The 27,947-nt window shown below is 40.4% G+C and overlaps 1 protein-coding gene across 1 annotated transcript; it reads right to left on the bottom strand.

Annotated features, from left to right (window-relative positions):
* Positions 1-38: 38 nt before the first annotated feature.
* Positions 39-27,947, bottom strand: ska2 (spindle and kinetochore associated complex subunit 2). The gene is made up of 7 exons (NM_001140608.2): positions 27,881-27,947; positions 2,145-2,234; positions 1,775-1,951; positions 1,584-1,658; positions 1,268-1,310; positions 866-1,007; positions 39-664 (listed from the first exon to the last, which is right to left on the bottom strand). Exons 1-7 carry the CDS (start codon positions 27,911-27,913, stop codon positions 538-540), a joined length of 687 nt encoding a protein of 228 aa, NP_001134080.1. The 5' UTR covers positions 27,914-27,947; the 3' UTR covers positions 39-537.

The raw sequence follows: 27,947 nt of genomic DNA, 5'->3' as shown, positions 1-27,947 counted from the left end.
TAAATTCATTTTTGATTGAGTGTATACCTGGGCAGAGGGAATATTTCAATTTAATGAAGGATCATAAAATACATTGACGCTTGACACAAGACGTACAGTTGGAAAGTCAGTGGAATTAAATCTTTCATCACATATTTACAGGTGAAATGAATTTCGCTGATACATTAGCCAGAAAACCCTACATACTTATCCAACATTAAACTCTTTACAAAAATAGTGCACCTTAATTTACAATATGGCCCAACCGCCTTCCCCTTACAGCACCCTAGAAACATGTGATGACTTGATCCCATCTGGAATTTTTGCTTCTGATGTCAATTCCTGAAAGAAAATTCTGGGGTGTCATTTAAGAAAAATATCTAGCAAATTAAATGGAACCACAGCATATGTAGGCATGAGGATTCAACTGAAACCCCTTCAATGAGGCTAATATGACTAGCAAATGGAAAAGGAGAGATGGGCAGAATCAGTCACTTTTCATCACATACTCAGTGCGGTCTTATATTTTAGCCTCTCGGCTATGCAGGTTCCTCAGTCTCACAGTAGCAGACGAACATGCCCTTTCATGTCTAGCTCAATGAGAGAGAGGTGTTGCAACGTCTTCAGCTTGGCGTCGCTAACCTTCATGTTCATCTGCTTCATCTTCGGCAAACTGAGGGCACCACTGGAGAAAGAGTGGCAAAGTTGGAAGTTGCAAGAACATCCACAAAATGCATACAACTTACTAAACATTCATATGACACAGGGTGTGACTCTGGTCCAGCAGTTAACTGTTCAGCATTAAAACAATTCGGACATTGCCTTGACAACTGGGGGTTTCTGTGTAAAGGTATATGCATCTCGGCACGAATATGACTCGTCTGACCTGTTTTTTCTGAAGGAGAAGTACTCATGCAGCTGCTTGTAGAAGGCATTGAGGTTGGCCAGCTTGACGTTGGCACGCATGCTGCACGGCACTGCCTCCAGTGTGGCTTCACTCACCTCCTCAAACTCGCCCTCCCTCGAGGCTGTGGACAGAACACACTCGCGTTGGCTTCAGTCGCCATATTCCTGTCTGTAGAGTACGGAGCCCTTTTTTGGGTTTCACATGGATTCCTTGAAGAGGAATGTTGTGTCATTGTTGGCTGTTACAGTATCAATATAAATGCTCCAAATTGAACATTTCCTATTTAGCTATGTACATAATATGTTGGTTACAAATTACTTCAATAGGGGTTTGTGTCTAAGACATATGCAGAGGGGAGATTTGGGGTTAACCATTACTTACACTGAGGCAGCTCTTGGGCTGGAAGCTCCATAGACATCGGTACCTGTTAACAGACAAACATTGGCATATTACTGTTATATTACAATATATTGTAATACTGGGATATTACAAGACGACCATAACATTTCACTGAAGGAAAGAGTTGAGAAATCCTGAGCAGTAAAGCTATATATTTTTCTGAATAGCATGGGCTGTAAAATTGGACAATCAAAAGTAGTGCCCATACAATGTCAGTGTTACACAGAATGACATCTGTGAAATATCGTTCCTCTGCTCCTGTACGCAACAAAACCTTAGCTCCAGCAAATGGACTTACCTCTATTGTGTTTTGATTGACTGATAAACCAAGGAACTCTGCAGACTCCTGCTCCGTCTCAGTCACTGTTGGAAGCTACAAAACAGTACAAGTACAAATATAAATTCTGAATTGCACATGATTTAAACCACCCTTTAACATTGAAAAGAGTTGGTTGACAGTGTCGGATGTACGTAGAGGGAATAGTCTACCTCAACATCAGCAGTCTGCTGTAACTGTTGCACCAGCTGCACAGTGGTGTCGAGGTGCACTCGTATGGCGTCCATTGATTGCTTCTGCTCGGCTGCGATCTCCTGCACTTGTGTGCACAGAGCCGCATGCCTCGTCTTGATGGCTGACAGGTTCTCCAGCAGCTTCATAGGGTTTTCCTGTGGTCACGAGAACGTGGGTCATATTGATTTAACAGAATGTTGGCTACACTGTCTGCATGGCAGAAGTTCAGAGATGTATTATATACACTGTAGCATTGCCTTTTGTGGATAGAGTGGAAAGGGATTGGGTGACTTGTCTGTTGGTCTGTTCTGAGGACATGTTTGTAACTCAGTACTGTGGTGTATTCACCTCTGCTGCACTGTTTTCTGGAACATTAGTCAGGAAGTCCAGCCTTAGCCGCTTCTCCATGTACTCCATGTCAGCCTCTGCCTTCTGGAACTGAAAGGACAGTTGGTTTAGTGTACTACAAGCCTTACACAATCATTATTACACACGGAAAATCATTGCATGTGCAGATCTGTCAATACTATGAACTATGGTTGCAAAGTGTCGGAAACTTTCCGGGGATTTTTTCATGGGAATTTTAAACTATCCGCAATTCAATGGAATTGCAACCCTCTGCATGCACAGTGCATTCTTCCATCACATGTACAGATGATTCTCAAGATCTTGCACACTAATGAGATGCTATTGAGCCCACACTACTACACTGTCAGAGCCAAGGACTACATGCTTTCTGGTAAGTTTTGATTACAATACTGGGTGGGGTGAATATATGACAAAATATTCTTTGTTAACTTCTCTAGGCTAGGGGGCGGTATTTTCACATCCGGATGAAAAGCGTGCCCAAAGTAAACTGCCTGCTACTCAGGCCCAGAAGCTAGGATATTCATATTATTAGTAGATTTGGATAGAAAACACTCTGTAGTTTCTAAAACTGTTTGAATGATGTCTGTGAGTATAACATAACTTATTTGGCAGGCAAAACCCTGTGGACAAACCATCCAGGGAAAAAAGAATGAGGTCACTCTCTTTTCAATGGTTTTTCAATGGGAATCTAGAATTCTAAGGCAGTTGCTTATGGTTCCTATCGCTTCCACTGGATGTCAACAGTCTTTAGAAATTGGTTGATGTTTTTCCTTTGTGTAATGAAGAAGTAGCCCTGTTCAGAACGAGGGTCGAGTGAAGTGTACTGTTGGTTGAGGCGCGTGACCCGAAAGCACTCTCCACTTTGTTTTCCTCCGGTATTGAACGCAGTTTATCCCGTCTTAAATTTGATCAATTATTTACGTTAAAAAAATACATAAAGTTGTATTAGGAAAGTTGTTTGAAATGTTTGGACAAAGATTACAGGTAACTTATGAGATATTTTGTAGTCATGTTACGCGAGTTGGAACCGGTGTTTTTCTGAATAAAACACGCCAAATAAATTGACATTTTGGATATATAACGACGGAATTAATCGAACAAAAGGACCATTTGTGATGTTTATGGGACATATTGGGAGTGCCAACAGAAGAAGCTCGTCAAAGGTAAGGCATGAATTATATCTTTATTTCTGATTTTCGGGTCACGCCTGGTGGGTTGAATTATGATTGTCTGTTTGTTTGGTGGGGTGCTATCCTCAGATAAATCGCATGGTTTGCTTTCGCCGTAAAGCCTTTTTGAAATCGTTGGCTGGATTAACAACAAGTGTAGCTTTAATTTGGTGTATTGCATGTGTGATTTCATGAAAGTTTAATATTTATAGTAACGGAATTTGAGCCATAAGAAGTTACTACAGCAAAGTGTGTTGAAATCATTTCTAACTTGTTAAGAATTTCTGCTAGTTAGTTTTTGCTTGCTTGAGCCTGCTAACTGAGTGTTAATTCTCCTTTTTCCATACATGTTTCATTTTAAAACATTTATCTTACAAAGGAGTTGTTTAATCTACCTGCTTAACTATTTATCTGTACATGGATTTTTTTTTTTTACTAGCTTTTTTCTAATCTTTACAGGAAAATGCCACATCTGGTGGGTGGAGACATTTCACTGCAGCTAATATATAAGGAAAAGCTGTGTACATTTGCAAATACTGTGCCAAATCATATGTGAAGAATGCAACAAAAATGCAGAATCATCTGACCAAGTGCATAAAGTTCCCTCAGCGCTCACAACAAGCAACCTCTGACAAAAGTCCCTCTACTTCTATTCGAGGTGAAAATTATGAATCAGACACTTTATCGATAGCAACAGCTCATGGTCCTCCTGGAATCTGAAGTTTTTTTGACTCAATGGAGGAACGTAGTCAGAGAAATGCTGATGAATGTCTTGCTCGAGCTGTGTATGCAACTGGTTCACCTCTGATGCTCACAGGCAATGTGCGTTGGAAAAGATTTCTGAATATTCTTCGCCCAGCATACACCCCTCCAACCAGACATGCTTTATCTACTCATTTGCTGGATGCAGAGTTCAACAGAGTTCAAGTGCAGGTCAAGCAAATCATAGAGAAAGCAGACTATTGCAATCATCTCTGATGGGTGGTCGAATGCTTGTGGGCAAGGAATAATTAACTACATCATCTCCACCCCTCAACCAGTATTCTACAAGAGCACAGACACAAGGGACAACAGACACACCGGTCTCTACATTGCAGATGAGCTGAAGGCGGTCATCAATGACCTTGGACCAAATAAGGTATTTACACTGGTGACAGACAAGGCTGTGAACATGAAGGCTGCTTGGTCTAAAGTGGAGGAGTCCTACCCTCACATCACACCCATTGGCTGTGCTGCTCATGCATTGAATCTGCTCCTCAAGGACATCATGGAACTGAAAACAATGGATACACTCTACAAGAGAGCCAAGGAAATGGCTAAGTATGTGAAGGGTCATTAAGTTATAGCAGCAACCTACCTCACCAAGCAATGTGAGAAGAGCACCACAACACCCGTTGGGGTGGTGTTGTCATCATGTTTGACAGTCTCCTGGAGTGGAAGGAGTCTCTCCAAGAAATGGCCATATCAGTCTGCCGATATGGACAGCACCATCAAGAGGATCCTCCTGGATGATGCATTTTGCGAGAGTGGAAAGGAGCCTGAAACCTATAGCAGTAGCCATTGCACAGATTGAGGGAGACAATGCCATCCTGCCTGATGTTGACTCTGCTTGCAGATTTAAGAGAAGAAATCCGTACTGCCCTGCCCACTTCACTGTTGCTCCAAGCAGAGGAAACTGCAGTTCTGAAATACATCAAAAAGCTTGAAGACTTCTGCCTGAAGCCCATATACGCTGCAGCGTACGTTGGACCCCAAGTATGCTGTTAAGAGCATCCTGTCTGGTGCAGAGATCAACAAGGCCTATGGTGTCATCACTACCGTGTCTCACCATCTTGGCCAGGATGAGGGCAAGGTTCTTGGCAGTCTGGCGAAGTACACTTCCAAGCAAGGGCTTTGGGATGGAGATGCAATATGGTAGTCGTGCTAACACATCAGCCACCTGGTGGCTTTTTCCCCTGTTGCCTCCATCATCCTCCAAATCCCACCAACATCAGCCGCCTCAGAGCGCAACTGGTCCTTGTTTGGGAACACACACACACACACACACACACACACACACACACACACACACACACACACACACACACACACACACACACACACACACACACACACACACACACACACACACACACACACACACACACACACACACACACACACACACACACACACACACACACACCAGGCTGACCAATACAAGGGTTGACAAATTGATGGCCATCTGGGCAAATTTGAGCCTGACAACGAGCCATCCTCAAAAAGGTTGGAAAGTGACAGTGAAGCTGAGGCAGAGTCTGATGTTCAAGAGGTGGACATTGAGGAGGTCCAGGAAGAAGTCATGGAAGCCTGAGAGGAATACAACCAAAGCTTTAGTTTCAAGACTATCATTTTACAGATATGTTGAAAATGTTTTTGGGAGATGCGATGGATCATTGGGGATCATTCAATATTCCCTTTCTTTTGCTGTTCAGTGAAATCATCCCATGTGAAGAGTCAACTCATTTAATTAAAGTTCAATTCATAACAAAAACATTTTTTTTATTTGTATTGGAAGGATTTAATCATTTGCAATTATGTCTACTTATGATAAAGTTGATGTTTCTGTCTCCATATGATATGGTAAACAAAATGAGTGAAAGGATCAGTCACATCTTTCGAAGACTTCAGCCACAAAACTGTTGCCTCCCGAAAGGTGCATGATGAAAGCTGAGACGCATAGTGCCTTCTGTGAGGCTTTAACCAAAACACTGAAACCCTAAAAGCAACATTGCACTACTCAAAGTGGACAGCAGAGACAATACTGATAGGGTTTCAGGACTTTGGATCAATCAAATGCTTGTCACTTTATCAAAATGGAGGGGGGAATTTTTTTAATTTTTATCAGGGTCGAGTTCAATAGGCATGTAACACAAAACATATTCAGAAGGTATGAAAGAGAAAAAATGTAAATACAAATAAAATGGTCAATTTTTGGAAGTTTAGGTAGATCCTCCTCCTAATGAGAAATGGAAGCTGACTGATGGGGACAAAAGTTCCAGACTTGCTTTGATAGATTTCACATAATTCCCTCACCTGCAGAGTAAGATTATTGCTCAGTTGGACTCTGCCTGAATTAATAAGACCATTGATCTTCACTGCAGATTTTAATTAAATAAACCCCCCCCCCATGCCTATCCCAGAGTTCTAATTCCTAATTATATGCACATCCATTCCTTGGGGTGCAATGGGCTTTGCAGGACTATTTGGGCTATGCCCTATTTGTTTTGATTTATGCGCTTCAATAGTCGGTATTCAGACTTACCTTATGCAGGTGCGCAATGGGCTTTGCAGGTGTGGCTCCCTTGCGCACACTGATTAAAATGTTATTCAACTGCTGAAAACTCTCCCACTTGCTAGCCCACAGATTTTTTTGTTAAGTTTCCATTCAAAAGGGTTTTCAGTACATTTATCTAAAGCCATCCATTCAAATACGATGTACCTTTAATTAGAAATTTCGCGACAGAGTCACTAGAATATACGTTGAGAAAGAGCACAGAATAGGGATCAATGAAAGAAAGAATATTTAGATGGCTCCTTCTTAGCACTAATTGGTAGATCTAAAAATACTCAGATCTTGTAGACTATTTAGGGTTAGGAAAGTGTACATGAATCATACATAAAACAGGGTTGGAAAGCATTTATGCACAAAATGTATTGGTGAATCATAAATGGAGTGATTTGATTCATCCTGAAAGTTACCATATTCAATTGTTCAATTCATGAAATATTTGAAAGGGAGGAAAAGTGTACAAATCGGGGATTGAACAATGATCCTATAAATCTACCCTAATGGAACTGATGAAAACAATTCAGTTGTTGTGAACCATGCACTAGGCTCCAGGTTTGAACAGCTATGTATGGTCTATGTTCCATATAGCCTATTCTTGTGTGAAGTTGCTATAAACCACCAAGTCCTAACGGCCAGTATCTGGATAATGTGGGAAAGACTTGATAATGTATGAGATCAACAGAGGAGGTACGGTGCATTTGAAAGTATTCCGACCCCTTGACTTTTTCCACGTTGTTAAGTTAGACTTTTCCTAAAATTGAAAAAAATAATAATAATATATATACATCTCAAAAAAATAAAGGGAACACTTAAACAACACATCCTAGATCTGAATGAAAGAAATAATCTTATTAAATACTTTTTTCTTTACATAGTTGAATGTGCTGACAACAAAATCACAAAAATAATCAATGGAAATCCAATTTATCAACCCATGGAGGTCTGGATTTGGAGTCACACTCAAAATTCAAGTGGAAAACCACACTACACTGCTGATCCAACTTTGATGTAATGTCCTTAAAACAAGTCAAAATGAGGCTCAGTAGTGTGTGTGGCCTCCACGTGCCTGTATGACCTCCCTACAACACCTGGGCATGCTCCTGATGAGGTGGCGGATGGTCTCCTGAGGGATCTCCTCCCAGACCTGGACTAAAGTATCCGCCAAATCCTGGACAGTCTGTGGTGCAACGTGGCGTTGGTGGATGGAGCGAGACATGATGTCCCAGATGTGCTCAATTGGATTCAGGTCTGGGGAACGGGCGGGCCAGTCCATGGCATCAATGCCTTCCTCTTGCAGGAACTGCTGACACACTCCAGCCATATGAGGTCTAGCATTGTCTTGCATTAGGAGGAACCCAGGGCCAACCGCACCAGCATATGGTCTCACAAGGGGTCTGAGGATCTAATCTCGGTACCTAATGGCAGTCAGGCTACCTCTGGCGAGCACATGGAGGGCTGTGCGGCCCCCCAAAGAAATGCCACCCCACACGACTGACCCACCGCCAAACCGGTCATGCTGGAGGATGTTGCAGGCAGCAGAACGTTCTCCACGGCGTCTCCAGACTCTGTCACGTCTGTCACGTACTCACTGTGAACCTGCTTTCATCTGTGAAGAGCACAGGGCGCCAGTGGCGAATTTGCCAATCTTGGTGTTCTCTGGCAAATGCCAAACGTCCTGCACGGTGTTGGGCTGTAAGCACAACCCCCACCTGTAGATGTCGGGCCCTCATACCACCCTCATGGATTCTGTTTCTGACCGTTTGAGCAGACACATGCACATTTGTGGCCTGCTGGAGGTCATTTTGCAGGCCTCTTTGCACAAAGGCGGAGGTAGCGGTCCTGCTGCTGGGTTGTTGCCCTCCTACGGCCTCCTCCACGTCTCCTGATGTACTGGCCTGTCTCCTGGTAGTGCCTCCATGCTCTGGACACTACGCTGACAGACACAGCAAACCTTCTTTCCACAGCTCGCATTGATGTGCCATCCTGGATGAGCTGCACTACCTGAGCCACTTGTGTGGGTTGTAGACTCCGTCTCATGCTACCACTAGAGTGAAAGCACCGCCAGCATTCAAAAGTGACCAAAACATCAGCCAGGAAGCATAGGAACTGAGAAGTGGTCTGTGGTCACCACCTGCAGAACCACTCCTTTATTGGGGGTGTCTTGCTAATTGCCTATCATTTCCACCTGTTGTCTATTCCATTTGCACAACAGCATGCAAAACTTATTGTCAATCAGTGTTGCTTCCTAAGTGGACAGTTTGATTTCACAGAAGTGTGATTGACTTGGAGTTACATTGTGTTGTTTAGGTGTTCCCTTTATTTTTTTGAGCAGTGTATATATTTCCTCAATCTACACACATTACCCCATAATGACAAATCAAAAACAGGTCTTTAAAAATGTGTTAAAAAACCCCCCAAAAAACACGAAGTCCTGAAGCCACTCCTGCCTTGTCCGTGTGCTTAGGGTCATTATCCTGTTGGAAGGTGAACCTTCGCCCCAGTCTGAACTCTTGAACACCCTGGAGCAGGTTTTCAACAAGGATTTCTCTGTACTTTGCTCCGTTCATCTTTCCCCTCGATCCTGAATAGTCTCCCAGGCCCTGCCGCTGAAAAATTTCCCCACAGCATGATGCTGCCATGTTTCCTACAGATGTGACGCTTGGCATTCAGGCTAAAGAGTTCAATCTTGGTTTCATCAGACCTGAGAATATTGTTTCTCATGGTCAGAGTCCTTTAGGTGCCTTTTGGCAACACCAAGCGGGATGTCATGTGCCTTTTACTGTGGAGTGGCTTCAGTCTGGCCACTCTACCATAAAGACTGTGCTGCTGACATGGCTGTCCTTCTGGAAGGTTCTCCAATCTCCACAGAGGAACTCTGGAGCTCTGTCAGAGTGACCATAGGGTTCTTGTTCACCTCCCTGACCAAGGTCCTTCTCCCCCGATTGCTCAGTTTGGCAGGGCGGCCAGCTCTAGGAAGAGTCATGGTGATTCCAAATATCATTCTTAACTGGAAGATGGAGGCCACTGTGTTCTTGGGGGATGTTTAATGCTGCAGACATTTTTTGGGAACCCTTCCCCTGATCTGTGCCTTCACATCCTGTCTCGGAATTCTACGGACAATTCCTTCAACCTCATGGCTTGATTTTTTTCTCTGGCATGCAGTGTCAACTGTGGGATCTTATATAGACAGGTGTGTGCCATTCCAAATCATGTCCAATCAATTTAATTTACCACAGGTGGACCCTAATCAAGTTGTAGAAACATCAAGGATGATCTTGGTAATAGGATGCACCGGTTCTCAATTTCGAGTCATATAGCAAAGGGTCTGAATACTTACGGAAATAAAACATTTCGAAAAACCTGTTTTCGCGTTGTCATTATGTGGTATTGTATATGTAGACTGATGAGGGAAAAATGAATTGCCTCATTTTTAGAATAAGGCCGTAACGTGAAAAAAAAGGGGTCTGAATACTTTCCGAATGCACTGTGTGTGTGTGTGTGTGTGTGTGTGTGTGTGTGTGTGTGTGTGTGTGTGTGTGTGTGTGTGTGTGTGTGTGTACAGTTGAAGTCGGAAGTTTACATACACCTGAGCCAAATACATTTAAACTCCGTTTTCACAATTCCTGACCTTTAATCAGAGTAAAAATCCCTGTCTTAGGCCAGTTAGGATGACCACTTTATTTTAAGAATGTGAAAAGTCAGAATAATAGTAGAGACAATGATTTATTTCAGCTTTAATTTGTTTCATCATATTCCCAGTGGGTCAGAAGTTTATATACACTCAATTAGTATTTGGTAGCATGGCTTTAAAATATTTAATTTGGGTCAAATGTTTTGGGTAGCCTTCCGCAAACGTCCCACAATAAGTTGGGTGAATTTTGGCCCATTCCACCTGACAGAGCTGGTGTAACTGAGTCAGGTTTGTAGGCCTTCTTGCTCACACTCACTTTTTCAGTTATGCTCACAAATTTTCTATAGGATTGAGGCCAGGGCTTTGTGATGGCCACTTTGTTGTCTTTAATACATTTTGCCACAACTTTGGAAGTACGCTTGGAGTCATTGTCCATTTGGAAGACCCATTTGCAACCAAGCTTAACTTCCTGACTGATGTCTTGAGATGTTGCTTCAGTATATCCACATCGTTGTCTTTCCTCATGATGCCATCTATTTTGGGAAGTGCACCAGTCCCTCCTGCAGCAAAACACCCCCACAACATGATGCTGCCACCCCCGTGCTTCACGGTTGGGATGGTGTTCTTCGGCTTGCAGGCCTCCCCCCTTTTCCGCCAAACATAATGATGGTCATTATGGCCAAACAGTTCTATTTTTGTTTCATCAGTCCAGAGGACATTTCTCGAAAAAGTACGATCTTTGTCCCCATGTGCAGTTGCAAACCGTAGTCTGTTTTTTTTTTAAATGGTGGTTTTGGAGCAGTGGCTTCTTCCTTGCTGAGCGGCCTTTCAGGTTGTCGATATAGGACTCATTTTACTGTGGATATAGATACTTTTGTACCGATTCCTGCAGCATCTTCACTGTTGTTCTGGGATTGATTTGCACCAAAGTACATTAATCTCTAGGAGACAGAACACGTCTCCTTCCTGAGCGGTATGACGGCTGCGTGGTCCCATGGTGTTTATCCTTGCGTACTATTGTTTGTACAGATGAACGTGGCACCTGCAGGCGTTTGGAAATTGCTCCCAAGGATGAGCCAGACTTGGAGGTCTACACTTGTTTTTCTGAGGTCTTGGCTGATTTCTTTTGATTTTCTCATGATGTCAAGGAAAGATGCACTGAGTTTGAAGGTAGGCCTTGAAATACATCCACAGGTACACCTCCAATTGACTCAAATGATGTCAATTAGCTTATCAGAAGCTTCTCAAGCCATGACATAATTTTCTGGAATTTTACATTTACATTTACATTTTACATTTTAGTCATTTAGCAGACGCTCTTATCCAGAGCGACTTACAGTAGTGAATACAGTTCATACATTTAATTTCATACATTTTTTTTCTCCATACTGGCCCCCCGTGGGAATCGAACCCACAACCCTGGCGTTGCAAACACCATGCGTTGCAAACACCATGCTCTACCAACTGAGCTACAGGGAAGGCTATTTCCAAGCTGTTTAAAGGCACAGTCAATTTAGTGTATGTAAACTTCTGACCCACTGGAATTGTGATACAGTGAATTATAAGGGAAATAATCTGTCTAAACAATTGTTGGAAAAATTACTTGTGTCATGCACAAAGTAGATATCCTAACCGACTTGCCAAAACTATAGTTTTCTAACTAGAAATTTTGTGGAGTGGTTGAAAAGCGAGTTTTAATGACTCCAACCTATGTGTATGTAAACTTCCGACTTCAACTGTATCTCCCTGTTGGGGCTCGGGGGCAGTATTGAGAAATTTTGAAAAAAATATGTGCCCATTTTTAACTGCCTCCTACACCAACTCAGAAGCTAGGATATGCTTATTATTAACACATTAGGATAGAAAACACTCTGAATTTTCTAAAACAGTTTGAATGGTGTCTGTAAGTATAACAAAACTCATATTGCAGGCAAAAACCTGTGAAAAATAGATTTAAAAAAATGTGAATTTTGTGACTGTACTATTTAGTGTCATTGTTTTATAGATACCATAGTGAGAAAGGATTCATTTCGCAACTCCTACGGCTTCCACTAGATGTCAACGATCTTTATAAAGTTGTTTGAAGCGTCTATGATAAACAGAGAGCAAATTAGAATGCATGGAAGTTGACATGTCGTCACTTCATTTTTTTGCGCCTGCGCATAAATCTGAGAAGCGTGAGTTTGTCACAATTGTTTATCTAGACATAGGATAGGTTGTGTGAAAATATTACTGCTGTTTAACGTTAAAAATGGACCAAAAGATTAATGATAAACAACGTTTGACATGTTTGAACGAACGTAAATAGATTATTTACTAGGTTTTTTTAGCTTTTCGGCGTGATTTTACGCCCCCCCCCCCACCACGTTTTGTGGGAGCATAATGAACGCAAACTACTTGGTGTTATTTGGACATAAATTATGAACTTTGTCAAAAGAAACCACATTTGTTCCGGACCTGGGAAATCCTGGCAGTGCCTTCTGATGGAGATAATCAAAGGTAAGGGGATATTTACAATGTTATTATCGATATTAGATGATGCTAACTGTATAGCATAGCTTATTGTTCTTAGCATAGCACCCCGTTTATTGCAAAATGTGATTTCCCAGTAAAGTTATTTTGAGATCTGGCCATTCGGTAGCAATTACGAGATGATAATATATTATTCTTTGAATGACAATATTATAATTTACCAATGTTTTCGAATAGTAATTTTGTTATGTTCACCGGAAGCATTTCAGAGAAGAAAAAAATCTGAATTTCACGCTACTGTAAAATGCTGTTTTTGGATATAAATATGAACTTGATGGAACAAAAAATGCATGTATTGTATAACATAATGTCCTAGGAGTGTCATCTGATGGAGATTGTCAAAGGTTGGTGCATAATTTTAGCTGGTTTCTGCTTTTGGTGACGCCTGACCTTGAATTGAAATTGGATGTTTGTACTTTTGTGGCTATGTACTGTCCTAACATAATCTAACTTTATGCTTTTGCCGTAAAGCCTCTTTGAAAATCGAACAATGTGGTTAGATGAAGGAGATATTTATCTTTTAAATTGTGTAAAATAGTTGATTGTTTGAGAAATTGAAATTATTATATTTTTTATGTTTTGAATTTCCAGCCTTGTTAGCAATCCCGACTCGGGGTTCATTGCTAACCTGTAGCCCCAACAGGTTTTAAACTGAGAGATTTTGATGGGATTCTTTTGTATTGTGTTACATAGATTGACGCACCGGTGCCTCAATAGACGTTAGGGGGTTTTCATTTTTTGGTTGACAAGATTAGCAAAAACTTAGGCATGACATGCAAACAAAAAATGCTGAGCATTCATCTTCATGCGTAACAAACCAAATAATGAAAGACCGTAGCAATAAATTCCGCAAAGCTAGTGTGGAAGAGTTGAAAAAAATATTGCCATCTATAAATAAAGGTCAAACCACCTGGAACCGACAACCTGGATGGTAAATTACTGAGATTGTGGGAGCTGTTTTGTTAGACTTCAGTGGAGCCTTTGATATCATAGATCATAACATATTGCTGAAAAAACATAGGTGTTATGGATTAACATCCTCTGCTTTATCATGGATGGACAGTTACCTATCCAGTAGAACAGATGGTTTTCTTTAATGTAACCCTCTCTAATGCAAATTCGGTAGAGTGTGGTGTACCGCAGGGCAGCTGGCTTGGACCATTATTGTTTTCTCTGTTTACTAATAACCTTCCACTGACCTTGAATAAAGCCTGTGTCCATGTACACTGACAACTTCACAGTATACATGTCAGCTGCAACAGTAAAATAAGTGGCTGACACTTAATATAGATCTTCAGTCAGTTTTAGAATCGGTAACTTACTATAGGCTGGTGCTAAATATCTAAAAAACTAAAATCATAATTTTTAGGACAAATCACTCGCTCAACCCTAAACCTCATCTGGATCTAAACCTCATCTGGATCTATTCTTGAATTGAGCAAGTTGAAGAGACTAACCTGCTGGGTGTCACCCTAGATAGCACACCATCATGGTCAAAACATATAGACTCAATGGTTACTAAAATGCCATCACACAAACTGAGGCAGCAGACTGAAAATTAATATTTGTGTCATTCTCAAAACTTTTGGCCACGACTGTAGTGCTATGTATAATTTATGCATATTATGTATTTTATTTGTTATGTTGTTTCCTGTTTGGACCCCAAGAAGAGTAGCCGCTGCCTCGGCTGCAGTCAATTGGGAATCCTAATAAAAAAATTAAAATGACTCAAATAGGCTACATGTAATACTTTAGGCTTATATGATCCACTATTGCTAGCGACCTTCAAAAACAACCACACAAACGTGACAGAGGAAAGAAAGGTAAACTAACGATGTAATGGAATGATACATTTAGGCTATAAATTTAAGGAAACTAACAATCACTGCACTAAAGTGCCAGTTATTATGTACTGTATGTGGTTATTACTGACGGTGGCTACAGATATTGTATTAAATATTAGCCACTATGATAGAAAATGTAATAAAATAAATAACATAAAAAAAAAAAAAAGTAAAAGTCTGGGCGGTAAGGGGGAAACTCACCTAATCCACCACCAATGTGTGGCACACACCTGGGTTATGCACGGCAACCTTTTTTGTGCCAGAATACTCATCACACAAAGTGGAGAGGAGTGATATATGCCAATTAGGAATGAGGGGGATGATTAGGTGGCCATGATGGAATAGGCCAGGTTGGGAATTTAGCCGTGACACCGGGGTTAACACCCCTACTCATACGATAAGTGCCATGTGATATTTAGTGAGGACACCCGTTTAACATCTCATCAGAAAGACAGCACCCTACGCAGAGCAATGTCCCCTTCACTGCCCTGGGATCTACTTAGACCAGAGTAGAGGTCGACCGATTAATCTGAATGGCCGATTAATTAGGGGGGATTCGTTTCTGCAACCTTCCGGTTACTAGTCCAACGCTCTAACCACCTGCCTTACATTGCACTCCACGAGGAGGCTACATGGCAGGCTGACTACCTGTTACGCAAGGGCAGCAAGAAGCCAAGGAAAGTTGCTAGCTAGCATTGATAGTTTTTTTAGAAGATAAGTTTAATCGTAACATAATCACTAGTTAACTACACATGGTTGATGATATTACTAGTTTATCTAACGTGTCCTGCGTTGCATATAATCGATGCGGTGCCTGTTAATTTCTCATCGAATCAGTCTACTTCGACAAACGGGTGATGATTTAACAAGCGCATTTGCGAAAAAAGCACTGTCGTTGCACCAATGTACCTAACCATAAACATCAATGCCTTTCTTTAAAATCAATACACAAGTATATATTTTTAAACCTGCATATTTAGTTAATATTGCCTGCTAACATAAATTTGTGTCACTTCTCTAGCGTTCCGCGCAAGCAGTCAGGGTATATACAGCCGTTTGGGCCGCCTGGCTCACTGCGGACTGTGTGAAGTCCAATTATTCCTAACAAAGGCCGTAATTAATTTTCCAGAAATGAACATAATTATGACATAACATTGAAGGTTGTGCAATGTAACAGGAATATTTAGACTTAGGGATGCCACCCGTTAGATAAAATACGGAACGGTTCTGTATTTCACTGAAAGAATAAAATGTTTTATTTTTGAAATGATAGTTTCCGGATTTGACCATATTAATGACCTAAGGCTCGTATTTCTGTGTGTTATTATGTTATAATTAAGTCTATGATTCGATATTTGATAGAGCAGTCTGACAGCAGTGGTAGGCAGCAGCAGGCTCGTAAGCATTCATTCAAACAGCACTTTCGTAAATTTGCCAGCAGCTAGTTCGCGGGTGCGCACTAATAGCGTTTCAAACGTCACTCGCTCTGAGACTTGGAGTAGTTGTTCCCCTTGCTCTACATGGGTAACGCTGCTTCGAGGGTGGCTGTTATCAATGTGTTCCTGGTTCGAGCCCAGGTAGGAGCGAGGAGAGGGACGGAAGCTATACTGTTACACTGGCAATACTAAAGTGCCCATAAGAACATCCAATAGTCAATGGTATATGAAATACAAATCGTATAGAGAGAAATAATCCTATAATTCCTATAATAACTACAACCTAAAACTTCTTCCCTAGGAATATTGAAGACGCATGTTAAAAGGAACCACCAGCTTTCATATGTTCTCATGTTCTGAGCAAGGAACTTAAACGTTAGCTTTTTTACATGGCACATATTGTACTTTTACTTTCTTCTCCAACACTTTGTTTTGCATTATTTAAACCAAACATGTTTCATTATTTATTTGAGGCAAAATGGATTTGATTGATGTATTATATTAAGTTAAAATAAATAAAAAGTGTTCATTCAGTATTGTTGTAATAGTCATATATATGTAATAATGACTATTACAACAATACTGAATGAACACTTTTTATTTATTTTAACTTAATATAATACATCAATCAAATCCATTTAAATATTACAAAAATTAAACAAAAATAAAAAACGTTTTTATTTTTAAATTTGTAATTTTAAATTTCATAAATTATTTATTTATTTTTTCATATTTAAAAAAATAAAAAAATAAATAAATATATATAAATAAATAAATATATAAAAATATATAAATAAAAAAAAATAAAAAAACCATCGGCCGATTAATCAGTATTGGCTTTTTTTTGGTCCTCCAATAATCGGTATCGGCATTGAAAAATCATAATCGGTCGACCTCTATATCAGAGGGAAGAATGCCTTTCCAGCAGCATCTGGTCTCCCATCCAAGGATCGGCCAGGACCAACCCTGCTTAGCTTCAGAGGCAAGCCAGCAGTGATATGCAGGGTGGTATGCTGCAGGCACATGATGACATGCTTTTCAGTTTGCTGAAATATGACTGGTTTCACATTTGTCTCCAGATGCTCATAAGGTAAAATAGATCTAAACAATTATCATTTATATTTTCAATCCCCTTAGGGACAGGTTTAAATGTCCAACTTGAGGTGTCATTAAAAAAAATCCACACCCTCAACATAAAATATTTTCACACCACCCTTTCCTTGTACTGTAAAAACATTTACACACCCTAACCCTAAAAATTTACTTGAAGACAATTACCACCATAAATAACAATTGTAAAAATAAATATTGTAGCAACCCTGTGTTTATAAACGTGGATATCGACAAACCAATTCAACATGGTTTTGTGGCACAGTCGATGCCATGCAGGGCAAATGGCCAAGACGGTTGAGGGTTCGCCAACGACGAAGGACGAGCTCACTCTCCCTGCATGTATCATTACACTACGATCAGAGCCGGCTGCAGTGATCAGCTAGGGGGAAAATCAGACCAACACTTTGATGCTAGATTTATAATTATGTAAAATATATGCAACAAATTTTCCACTAACAGGTTTCTGTTCCAACGCACCACACACAACCAATAAGCAACGCATAACTGCATACCGATTAACGACTTATCATCATGGTTTGCATTTTCAACACCACAATCAAGTAGAGCATGTCAAATCTCGACAAACAGAAAATACTCCCTACTCAGTATTGAAGGCTTGATTTGACAATCTCAGAATGTCATTAAACCTTTATGTTTTGTAACAGATGTCGTCTCTTTCCATTAATAGAATGGCCATTGCGCAGTTTGGATGCTGGAATTATAATCGAGTGGAATGGATGAACGTGAGCAGACAGGCTACTTCAAAGTGTCCTGTAGGCTAATCAGATTAAAACATTATGACTAGTTATGTTTATGCCTCACACAAAAAGGTAATACATTCTAAAAGTTAAATGACAAATATTTAGGCTATATCGAAGCATTAGGTTCTAGGTCAAGGAATAGCCTCTTGGATCGGAAAGGAGGAAGAACGTGTATTAAGCTTTCCTGAATAACTGGGCTTGCTGAGAGCATAGGCCTATGTTGCCACAGGACGACTTTGGAGAAGGATGATCAGCAACAGACAGCGCATCAGTATCACAAGTAAAAATACAGCCAGACTGTCCTGCTACTGTAACTTTCTATAATCTGTCGAGAGTAGACTCACAACTGATCCAAATGGAATGAAACATTCAAATAACAGGGCTTTTGGTAATTATTCAAATGACATTTTCACTGCAGTTTACAGGCTAGAGAATTGTACTCACTTGAAAACAACAATGCAATTATTCATTGGATTTTGGTGTTGTAGGCTACATTTACATTACATTTACGTCATTTAGCAGACGCTCTTATCCAGAGTGACTTACAAATGGGTGCATTCACCTTATGATATCAAGTCTAATTAGTATAATTGTATTGTCCCTAAACAAGATCAATAGGGGAGCTTTTTAAACTACCTGTCTTCACTGTTCTTTCATGCACAATGACGCACCTGGCCTCTCCGCTGCCAATTAGCTATTCCTCCATCTTGTGGATATACAGTGCATTCAGAAAGTATTCAGACCCCTTCCCCATTTTATAACATTACAGCTTTATTCTAAAATGTATTAAATACAAATCCTCTGCAATCGACACACAATACCCAATAATGGCGACGGAAAAACAGGTTTAGAAATGTTTGCAAATGTATAAAAACATAAATACCTTATTTACATAAGTATTCAGACCCTTTGCTATGAGACTTGAAATTGAGCTCAAGTTCATCCTGTTTCCATTCAGTTTGCAAAAAGGCACCTAAAGAACTCTCAGACCATGAGAAACAAGATTCTCTGGTCTGATGAAACCAAGATTGAACGCTTTGGCCTGAATAACAAGCATCATGTCTGGAGGAAACCTGGAACCATCCCTACGGTGAAGCAGGGTGGTGGCTGCATCATGCTGTGGGGATGTTTTCCAGCGGCAGGGACAGGGAGACGAAAGATGAATGGAGCAAAGTACAGAGAGATCCTTGATGAAAACCTGCTCCAGAGCGCTCAGGACCTCAGACTGGGGCAACGGTTCACCTTCCAACAAGACAACTGCCCTAAGCACACAGCCAAGACAATGCAGGAGTGGCTTCGGGACAAGTCTCTGAATGTCCTTGAGTGGCCTAGCCAGAGCCCGGACTTGAACACATCTGGAGAACTGAAATTAGCTGTACAGCGACGCTCCCCATATAACCTGACAGAGCTTGAGAGGATCTGCAGAGAAGGATGGGAGAAACTCCCCAAATACAGGTGTGCTTGTAGTGTCATACCCAAGAAAACTCAAGGCTGTAATCGCTGCCAAAGGTGCTTCAACAAAGTACTGAGTTAAGGGTCTGAATACTTATGTAAGTGATGTTTCAGTTTTATTTTTTTATTTTTTTTTCACCCAAAAATCGAAAAACCTGGTTTTTGCTTTGTCATTATGGGGTATTGTGTGTAGATTGAGGGGAAACAACATTGTAATACATTTTAGAACAAGGCTATAAAGTAACAAAACGGGGAAAAAAGTCAAGGGTCTGAAAACTTTCCCAATGCACTATATATATTGAAAACTGGTGCAGATTTTTATGATTTTGTTTGTGGTATGAGCGGTAGTTAACCTATTGCAGATCTGGACAAACGATCCACCTACCACTATTGTCACTATGGATAGAGGGCAGGCTAGACAGTTGACTGGTAGACAACATTGACCGGTGGTATAGTAAGCACTCAGAAAAGCGTAGTGCACAAGGGAAGTACCAAAACACCTCGATAATGGAGGCGCATGCAAGAGGATGAAAATATTTGGCTATATGGAAGACATAATAGTAAAACCTGCAAAATTGCAAACGTAAATCAGGGGGGAGAAGAAAAAAAAAAAACAGGGAAAAAAATATTGAAAAAAAAATTCAAACGCACTACCCTCCTGTGCCAATTTTTTTGTAAACGGATTACCTAGGTCTCATCAATAGCTCTTACCAATTTATAAAATTACAGTGCGTAGAGATTGGTGTAATTTGTATCGGGGGAAAAAAACAAAGTTGTTTTTTTCACATGGAACTGACAGGTTGATCGACCTTATTCAAGGTTTCCTTGCGTGTTAAACTCGTGGAATTAAGACAAATTCAGAATATGGTGTATCTGTACACACCTCTGCCACACACCATTTCTGTGATCTCCACCCCAAACGAATAACTGGCTGACACATGCGTTCTCCCATGCTTAAGCTCAAGGTCAGAATACTTGTACAGAGAAAAAGGAATACAGTTGCATTTAAGCGAGTAACTCCGGTCTGAATCCCTCCCCCCTTTGGTGAGGTGAGTGGCAGCTTTTGCCACTTTGTCCTACAGTTATTGCGGCTTCATTTGTCCAAGTGGTCTTTGCTGCTTTCAGATGCTTTGACAATACTATTGCACTGCTAGCTGTCCAATACAGTAGTGCAATGAAGTCAGAGCACATGCAAACAGCTTTGTTGAGCAAAGGTTCACACCTACATCTTACAAAACCTCCTTGGGAATAATCCCTGACCAATGCCCTTTTAACATTGCACTGCTTTCATTAGAGGGTCACCAGTAGGACAATATAAAAGGGGCACTGGACAGACAGACACAACAATGGATTCCTCTTTATCCTGTGTTATCAGTCCTGAAATAAAACGGGAGACATCCAACCTCCTGTCAAACTAGAGAAATAATTAACTACATGACTGAAACTTTAATTGGATTGGCTGAGCCAGATCAAGAAAAGCTGATTCACCCATTAATATTTTATCTAAACCTAAAGTAAAACCAGTTTTGAAATCCAGTGATTGTCAGCAGAGAGAAACAAGCAAGTGAAGCTACATGACTATGGGGAGCTGAATAGATAGCGAATGCATCATATTTGAATAGTCTAGTTACTACCCACTGGGCACAAACTGGTTGTCAACATATTGTGATGTGGAATCTATGCGGAAAATACATTTGGTTTAGAAAAAAGTAATCAACTGTTGTTTTGAGGGTCGAATTTCAACCACAGGATTATGTCATCATTGTAACAAATGATCAACAGAGTGACAACCTACGTTTCCATCCACATTTTTATGCAAGCCAAGTCATACCATGTATAAAACAAATTCACGACAGGTGTGATGGAAATAGGAAGTTTCGGTACAATTTTATAAATGCCGACAGATCATTTGTTTGTTCGACATGGTGGGATCTTTGTGTGTCGGTAAAATTAATTATGCGAGAAATGGTGGTAGAAACGCCTTTAAGTGCAAGTATTGATATAATAACAATCATATCGAAGTAAACTTGGAATCACGCAACGATAGTGTCATCCTCCCACTACGACTCGGGAAACCATGCAGTTTATTAAGTTACAGATTAAATCAATGAACTTCACAGGGTAGTGAAATGGCACGGTGATGAACTCGATGCTCCTTTCCAATAAATATTGAGGGTCTTATTCTGGTGACGTAGTGATCAATGGTTGACTGCAGCTAGAAAAATAAACGTTTTTTTTTGCTCGATCCATAGTAATCTAATCATGTAGACCAGCCTAACCGCACTGAATTTGCAAGCTGTTGGCTATAGCGCAACTGCCAAAGACCAAAGCAGGCACATTTGCTACTTAACGGAAATGTTTGTGACAAAACTATCAGTACAGTTGAAAATGTGCTGTAAATACACTGAACTTTAGATTTTTATTCTGTACATGAAAACTTTAGCGAAAAGTGTCAGTGTGCACTATCTGCTACAAGTCAGTTTAGCAGAAAAACCACTGGTGGGAAAATAAAAATTTTCTGTAATGCATATTTTGGAATATTCGCATGAAAACTGTTTTTGCTTTTTCATTATGGGCTATTGTGACTAGATTAATCCATTTTAGAATAATACTGTAACGTAACATGTGGAAAAAGTCAAGGGGTCTGAATACTTTCTGAATGCAGTGTAGGCCTTCGGTTTCAAACTTTGGCTGATTTCAGATGTAATCTTCAAGTTACTCATTAATATGTTGGATTCACATCTTCATCTCAACCAAAAACAAAGTTAAAGAATAGTGTTTTCCACAAGCACATGGAGTAGCCAGCCAAATAGAAAAAGTAGCCAGATCCCGCCCAGGTTAAGAATGTTTTGCTGAACAAGCTCTATTTTTGGTGGCATCTGGTACATTCTAATGCCTTGATTCCATCTGAAATACACAGGAAAATTATAGTTGGTAGACTATTGTGCACCGGGGACTCCCACTCTTTCTATTCTGGTTAGAGACAGTTTGCGCTGTTCTGTGAAGGGAGTAGTACACAGCGTTGTACGAGATCTTCAGTTTCTTGGCAATTTCTCACATGGAATAGCCTTCATTTCTCAGAACAAGAATAGACTGACGAGTTTCAGGAGAAAGTTCTTTGTTTCTGGCCATTTTGAGCCTGTAATCGAACCCACAAATGCCAATGCTCCAGATACTCAACAAGTCTAAAGGACAGTTTTATTGCTTCTCTAATCAGAACAGTTTTCAGCTAACATAATTGCAAAAGGGTTTTCTAATGATCAATTAGCCTTTTAAAAATGATAAACTTGGATTAGCTAACTTGAACACAGGAGTGATGGTTGCTGATAATGGGCCTTTAAAAATACTTGTTTAACAACTGACCCACAGATTTAAAGCTTCTGTTTAAGAGGTTCTCCCGCTACCTCCAATAGAGGTATGATTGACCAATGAAGCAGGTGTTAATCATGAGCTTTGCTACACTGAAAGCAGCAGTTAACTACTCCATTGTCAAAACTTTAAGATCAGTAAACCTGATATAAATATATTTGGAAATACCATATAAGTATCATAATCTTTTTAAAACAACTCAATCGGTTTTCTTTTACCATATTTTGGACCAGAGTGAGGCTATCGCTCAAGATCTTTAGTTTACTTGTCTCGATGCGATACCATGGACATCCAGTGCATTCGGAAAGCATTCAGGCCCCTTGACTTTTCCCCCCATTGTAACGTAACAGACTTTCTAAATTGGAGCAAACATTTTTTTTTGTGCCAATTTATTACAAAAAAAATAAAAATGTAATATCACATTTACATAGGTATTCAGACCCTTTACTAAATACTTTTAAAAAACATCTTTGGCAGTGATTTGAGTCTTCTTGGGTATGACGCTACAAGCTTGGCACACCTGTATTTGGGGAATTTCTCTCATTCTTCTCTGCAGATCCTCTCAAGCGCTGTCAGGTTGGATGGGAGCGTTGCTGCACAGCTATTTTCAGTACTCTCCAGAGATGTTCGATCGGGTTTAAGTCCGGGCTCTGGCTGGGCCACTTAAGGCCATTGAGACTTGTCCCAAAGCCACTGCTGCATTGTCTTGGCTGTGTACTTAGGGTCATTGTCTCGGTAGAAGGTGAACCTTCTCCCTAGTCTGAGGTCCTGACCAGGTTTTCATCAAGTATCTCTCTGTACTTTGCTCCATTGATCTTTCCCTTGATCCGGACTAGTCTCTCAGTCCCTGCCGCTGAAAAACATCCCCACAGCATGATGCTGCCACCACCATGCTTCACCGTAGGGATGGTGCCAGGGATGGTGTCAGGTTTCATCCAGACGTGACGCTTGGCATTCAGGCGAAATAGTTCAATCTTGGTTTCATCAGACCAGAGAATCTTATTTCTCATGGTCTGAGAGTCTTTAGGTGCCTTTTGGCAAACTCTACACGGGCTGTCAAGTGCCTTTTACTGTGGAGTGGCTTCTGTCTGGCCACAAAGGCCTTATTGGTGGAGCACTGCAGAGATGGTTGTCCTTCTGGAAGGTTCTCCCGTCTTCACAGAGGAACTCTGGAGCCCTCTGAGTGACCATCGGGTTTCTTGGTCACATTCTCCCCCAATTTCTGTTTGGCCAGATCTAGGAAGTCTTGGTGGTTCCAAACTTTTTCCATGTAAGAATGATGGAGGCCACTGTGTTCTTCGGGAACAGAATTTTTTTGGTACCCTTCCCCAGATCTGTGCCTCAACACAATCCTGTCTCGGAGCTCTACGGACAATTCCTTCGACCTCATGGCTTGGTTTTTGCTCTGACATGCACGGTCAACTGTGGGACCTTGTATAGACAGGTTTGTGCCTTTCCAAATCATGTCCAATCAATTGAATTTACCATGGGTGGACTCCAAACAAGTTGTAGATACATCGAGGATGATCAATGGAAACAGGATGGACTTGAGCTCAATTTCGAGTCTCATAGCAAAGGGTCTGAATTCTTATGTAAATAAGGTAAGTACTCAGTATCTTTCGTTCTAAAAATACTGAATCTTAGGAGCCGATTCCCAGCGGAATAGAATCTTGACACCACTAATAGTCTCTGTAAGCCAGAATGTTGAATAAAATAACATTTGAGGTTACTTTACCTGTTGTACATGCTGGTCCTTTTGGTGGTAGGTGTAAATAGGGTCACAGGAAAGTGTTGTTTACCCACTTTCTGAGGCACGGTGGGTTCTGTGGTTTGTATTATCTATCTCAACTCATTGCACGTGATGCACAATATGTAAACATAGTCGAATGTAACCTAAAGTAGTCCCCCGAAGCACGTTTCCTCACAATCAGCTGGAAGTGTTTGCCGTTTGGTCTGTGGTTCGGTTAGGCTCGGCTATACTGTGCAAGTGTTTGTCACTGTGCGAATTGCATCAGTATTGAAAATAAAAACCTGGATGTACAAAACGATATACAGACCAGTGTACTGAAAGTCGGGTTAATAACACTTAGTGCTGAGCGATTAGTTATTTTTGAAGTCGGTTTGGTTTGATTCTTTAAAAACATCAGTTTTCGATTTCCATTTTTTGGGTTGAATGCTGTAACACAGAATAAAGCAATTAATAAAAGTCCCATGATGGTAGTGACTGCCCATGAATGCTTATCACTTATTAACCATATTTTATTCACAATACTTTAATAAAATATTTCAGTTGTGTATATTACATTTGTTTTACTTAATGGCTTTATTATTTCATTTCACCTTCTCATCTCTATTTTGTAGTTCTTCGAAGTAAATCAGGCCAACTTCTATGACTTCTGAATACTAACTATCAATCACTTAGATTGTGTATTTTCAGGTAGAGATACCTGGCGAAGCAATAGGTGCTCTCTATATCCCCTCATGATCACGCATTCTTCTCTTTCATAGCAGGTGTAAAAAGAAACAGACTGGACAAGTAGATGCGCAATGGATTATGGTCAGTAACTATGTTTCCATCGACAGTTTTCATGCGAGTAAAGTCATACCGTATTTGTATTTTTTTATTATCACAATAGATGTGATGGAAACCGGAGGTTTCGGTACAATTTTGTAAATTGCAACAGATCATTTGTTCATTCGACATGGTGGGATATTTGTGTCGGCAAAATGTATTATGTGAGAAATGGCGGTTGCCTTTATGCGCAAATACTGATATAATAACCATAATATTGAAGCAAACTTGGAGACATGGGATGATATGGCCTTCCCTGTAGCTCAGTTGGTAGAGCATGGTGTTTGCAACGCCAGGGTTGTGGGTTCGATTCCCACGGGGGGCCAAGTACGAAGAAGAAAAAAAAAAATGTATGAAATGAAAAAAAAATGAAATGTATGCATTCACTACTGTAAGTCGCTCTGGATAAGAGCATCTGCTAAATGACTAAAATATAGTGTCTGGTCCTCCCACTACAACTCAGGAAACTATGCAGTTTATTAGGCTACAGATGAAGTAAGTCAATGACGAACTTCACAGGGTATTGAAAGTGCACACTATGAAGTTGATGCTCCTTTCCAATAAATATCAAAGGTGTTATATTCTGGTGACAGAACACCCATGCATACCCCACAAGACATGCCACCAGAGGTCTCTTCACAGTCCCCAAGTATGGAACAGACTATGGGAGGCGCAAAGTACTACATAGAGCCATGACTACACGGAACTCTATTCCACATCAGGTAACTGACGCAAGCAGTAGAATCAGATTCAAAAAGCTGGTAAAAAAATAAATAATACACCTTATGGAATGGCGTAGACTGTGAAGTAACACAAACATAGGCACAGACACATGCATAAACACACACGATAATATACGGACACGTACATATGGATTTGGCATTGTAGATATGTGGTAGTGGAGTATGGGCCTGAGGGCACACAGTGTGTTGTGAATTCTGTAAATGTTTTTCAAATTGTATAACTGCCTTAATTTTGCCAGACCCCAGGAAGAGTAGCTGTTGGCTAATGGGGGTCGATAATAAATACAAATACATGATTGATGCTCTCGCACTGTATCTGCGAGCTGTTGGCAAGAGCGCCAGTGCCAAGACCAGAGTAGGCACATTTGCTATTCAACACAGTTTCTGACAAAACTATCGGTAGAGTTGAAAATGTGACGGAAACACACTGAACTTTAGATTTTTATTCGGTACATGAAAGTGCACACAAAATGTAAGTTATATCATCATGCACTGAGTTCTCTGCAACAAGTCAGTTTGGTGGAAACACAGCACTGGAGGGAAATATGCATATTTTCTTTATGCAGACTTTAGAATACTTGCATGAAAATCTGAAGCCAATTGGATGGAAACCTAGCTATTATAGTTAATTACCACATTTTGTTGCACTAAACTATGTAGAATATTGGCCTGTTGGAAACTACAACTTTCTACTACATTGCACAGCTCAGGCTGGATCTGATTTATCTCTAGAGAAACTGTTCAATGTGTGCATTAAGCTCACAGAAAAAAGTGCAAATAAATGAACCTAAAATAAGACATTTTGGTTAAATCGCTCAGCACTAATAACACTGCTCTGTCAATGTCTCAATTTTCTAGCAGCAGAAGGACAAACTGCACAGACAACCGGTAGAGCAAGTTTAAATGTAATTTTATGAAACATTCTGGCTTGTAAGGAACAATTATCCAATACTCTACATAAATGTCTCAGGACCTATATACCAATTTATTGTGTATTAGAGCCTGATTAAATCAGACTAAGTGATACCACAATGAGATTCAACAAACTTCTGGCTGACTATGAGTGAGTGAATAAAAGACTGAAATCTCATTGTTCAATGACTCAACCAAATATTACCTAAAATGTCCACGTTGAAATAACGTGGGGTGCCCAATGGGTAGTTTGTAACAGTTGCATATTGTACGTTTGATACGCGCATTGATTGGAACTCCCACAAATGTTAATATCGTTGATCAGACATTGCAAACTCTCTCCTTTATCTTTCGATTGGCTAACAACGAATGTGTACAACTTTCATATGATCGCGTGAAATTTCGCTTTTAAACGTGAACGACCACGTACGACGACGAGCCAGCGCGGGGACACCGACTAATTTATGTCCTCTTTGCAGGCGCAGTCTCTCGTACTCATTGTGAAACGTGTGGCAAATAAGCTATCGAGATAGCTAACTACCTAAATAAACACTGAACATGGGCAACGTCACACAAGCGAATTTTTTTTTGCATTTTGGTTTTCTTCACAGAAAACACTTAGCTAGCATAGTATGTTTTCATGGTTCTTTTCCTGGAAATATTTTTTTCCTACGAAAATGGCAGATTTTTTTTATTTAGATCCTCTCACTTTGCTAACGTTGCATTCCTATTTTTGACGCATTTGCTCAAATAGCTAATTGACCACAGAAAAAACGATTCGTATCTAAAGACAAGGAGCATAGGTTTACTTTCGCTGGTTTATAAATTAAAGTGGTTTGTAAAACCTTACCATCGCCTCCAGTTTATCAACTGCTGTCTCCATGTTGAGTAGTTTACGTTCCGTCTTCTTCTTCTAT

The sequence above is a fragment of the Salmo salar genome, chromosome 13, assembly GCF_965601325.2.
Source record: "Salmo salar chromosome 13, fSalSal1, whole genome shotgun sequence".
Classification (NCBI taxonomy): domain Eukaryota; kingdom Metazoa; phylum Chordata; class Actinopteri; order Salmoniformes; family Salmonidae; genus Salmo; species Salmo salar.
Note: the sequence above shows the minus strand (reverse complement) of the source record. Positions and strands in the feature narration are given on the sequence as shown.

Excerpts from the sequence above, each read along its gene's own strand:
- ska2 (NM_001140608.2), bottom strand. The coding sequence starts at position 27,913 with ATGGAGACAGCAGTTGATAAACTGGAGGCGATG. Across the intron at positions 2,235-27,880 it reads TTGATAAACTGGAGGCGATG|TTCCAGAAGGCAGAGGCTGA; the intron begins GTAAGGTTTTAC and ends CTGTCCTTTCAG. Across the intron at positions 1,952-2,144 it reads CAGAAAACAGTGCAGCAGAG|GAAAACCCTATGAAGCTGCT; the intron begins GTGAATACACCA and ends TCGTGACCACAG.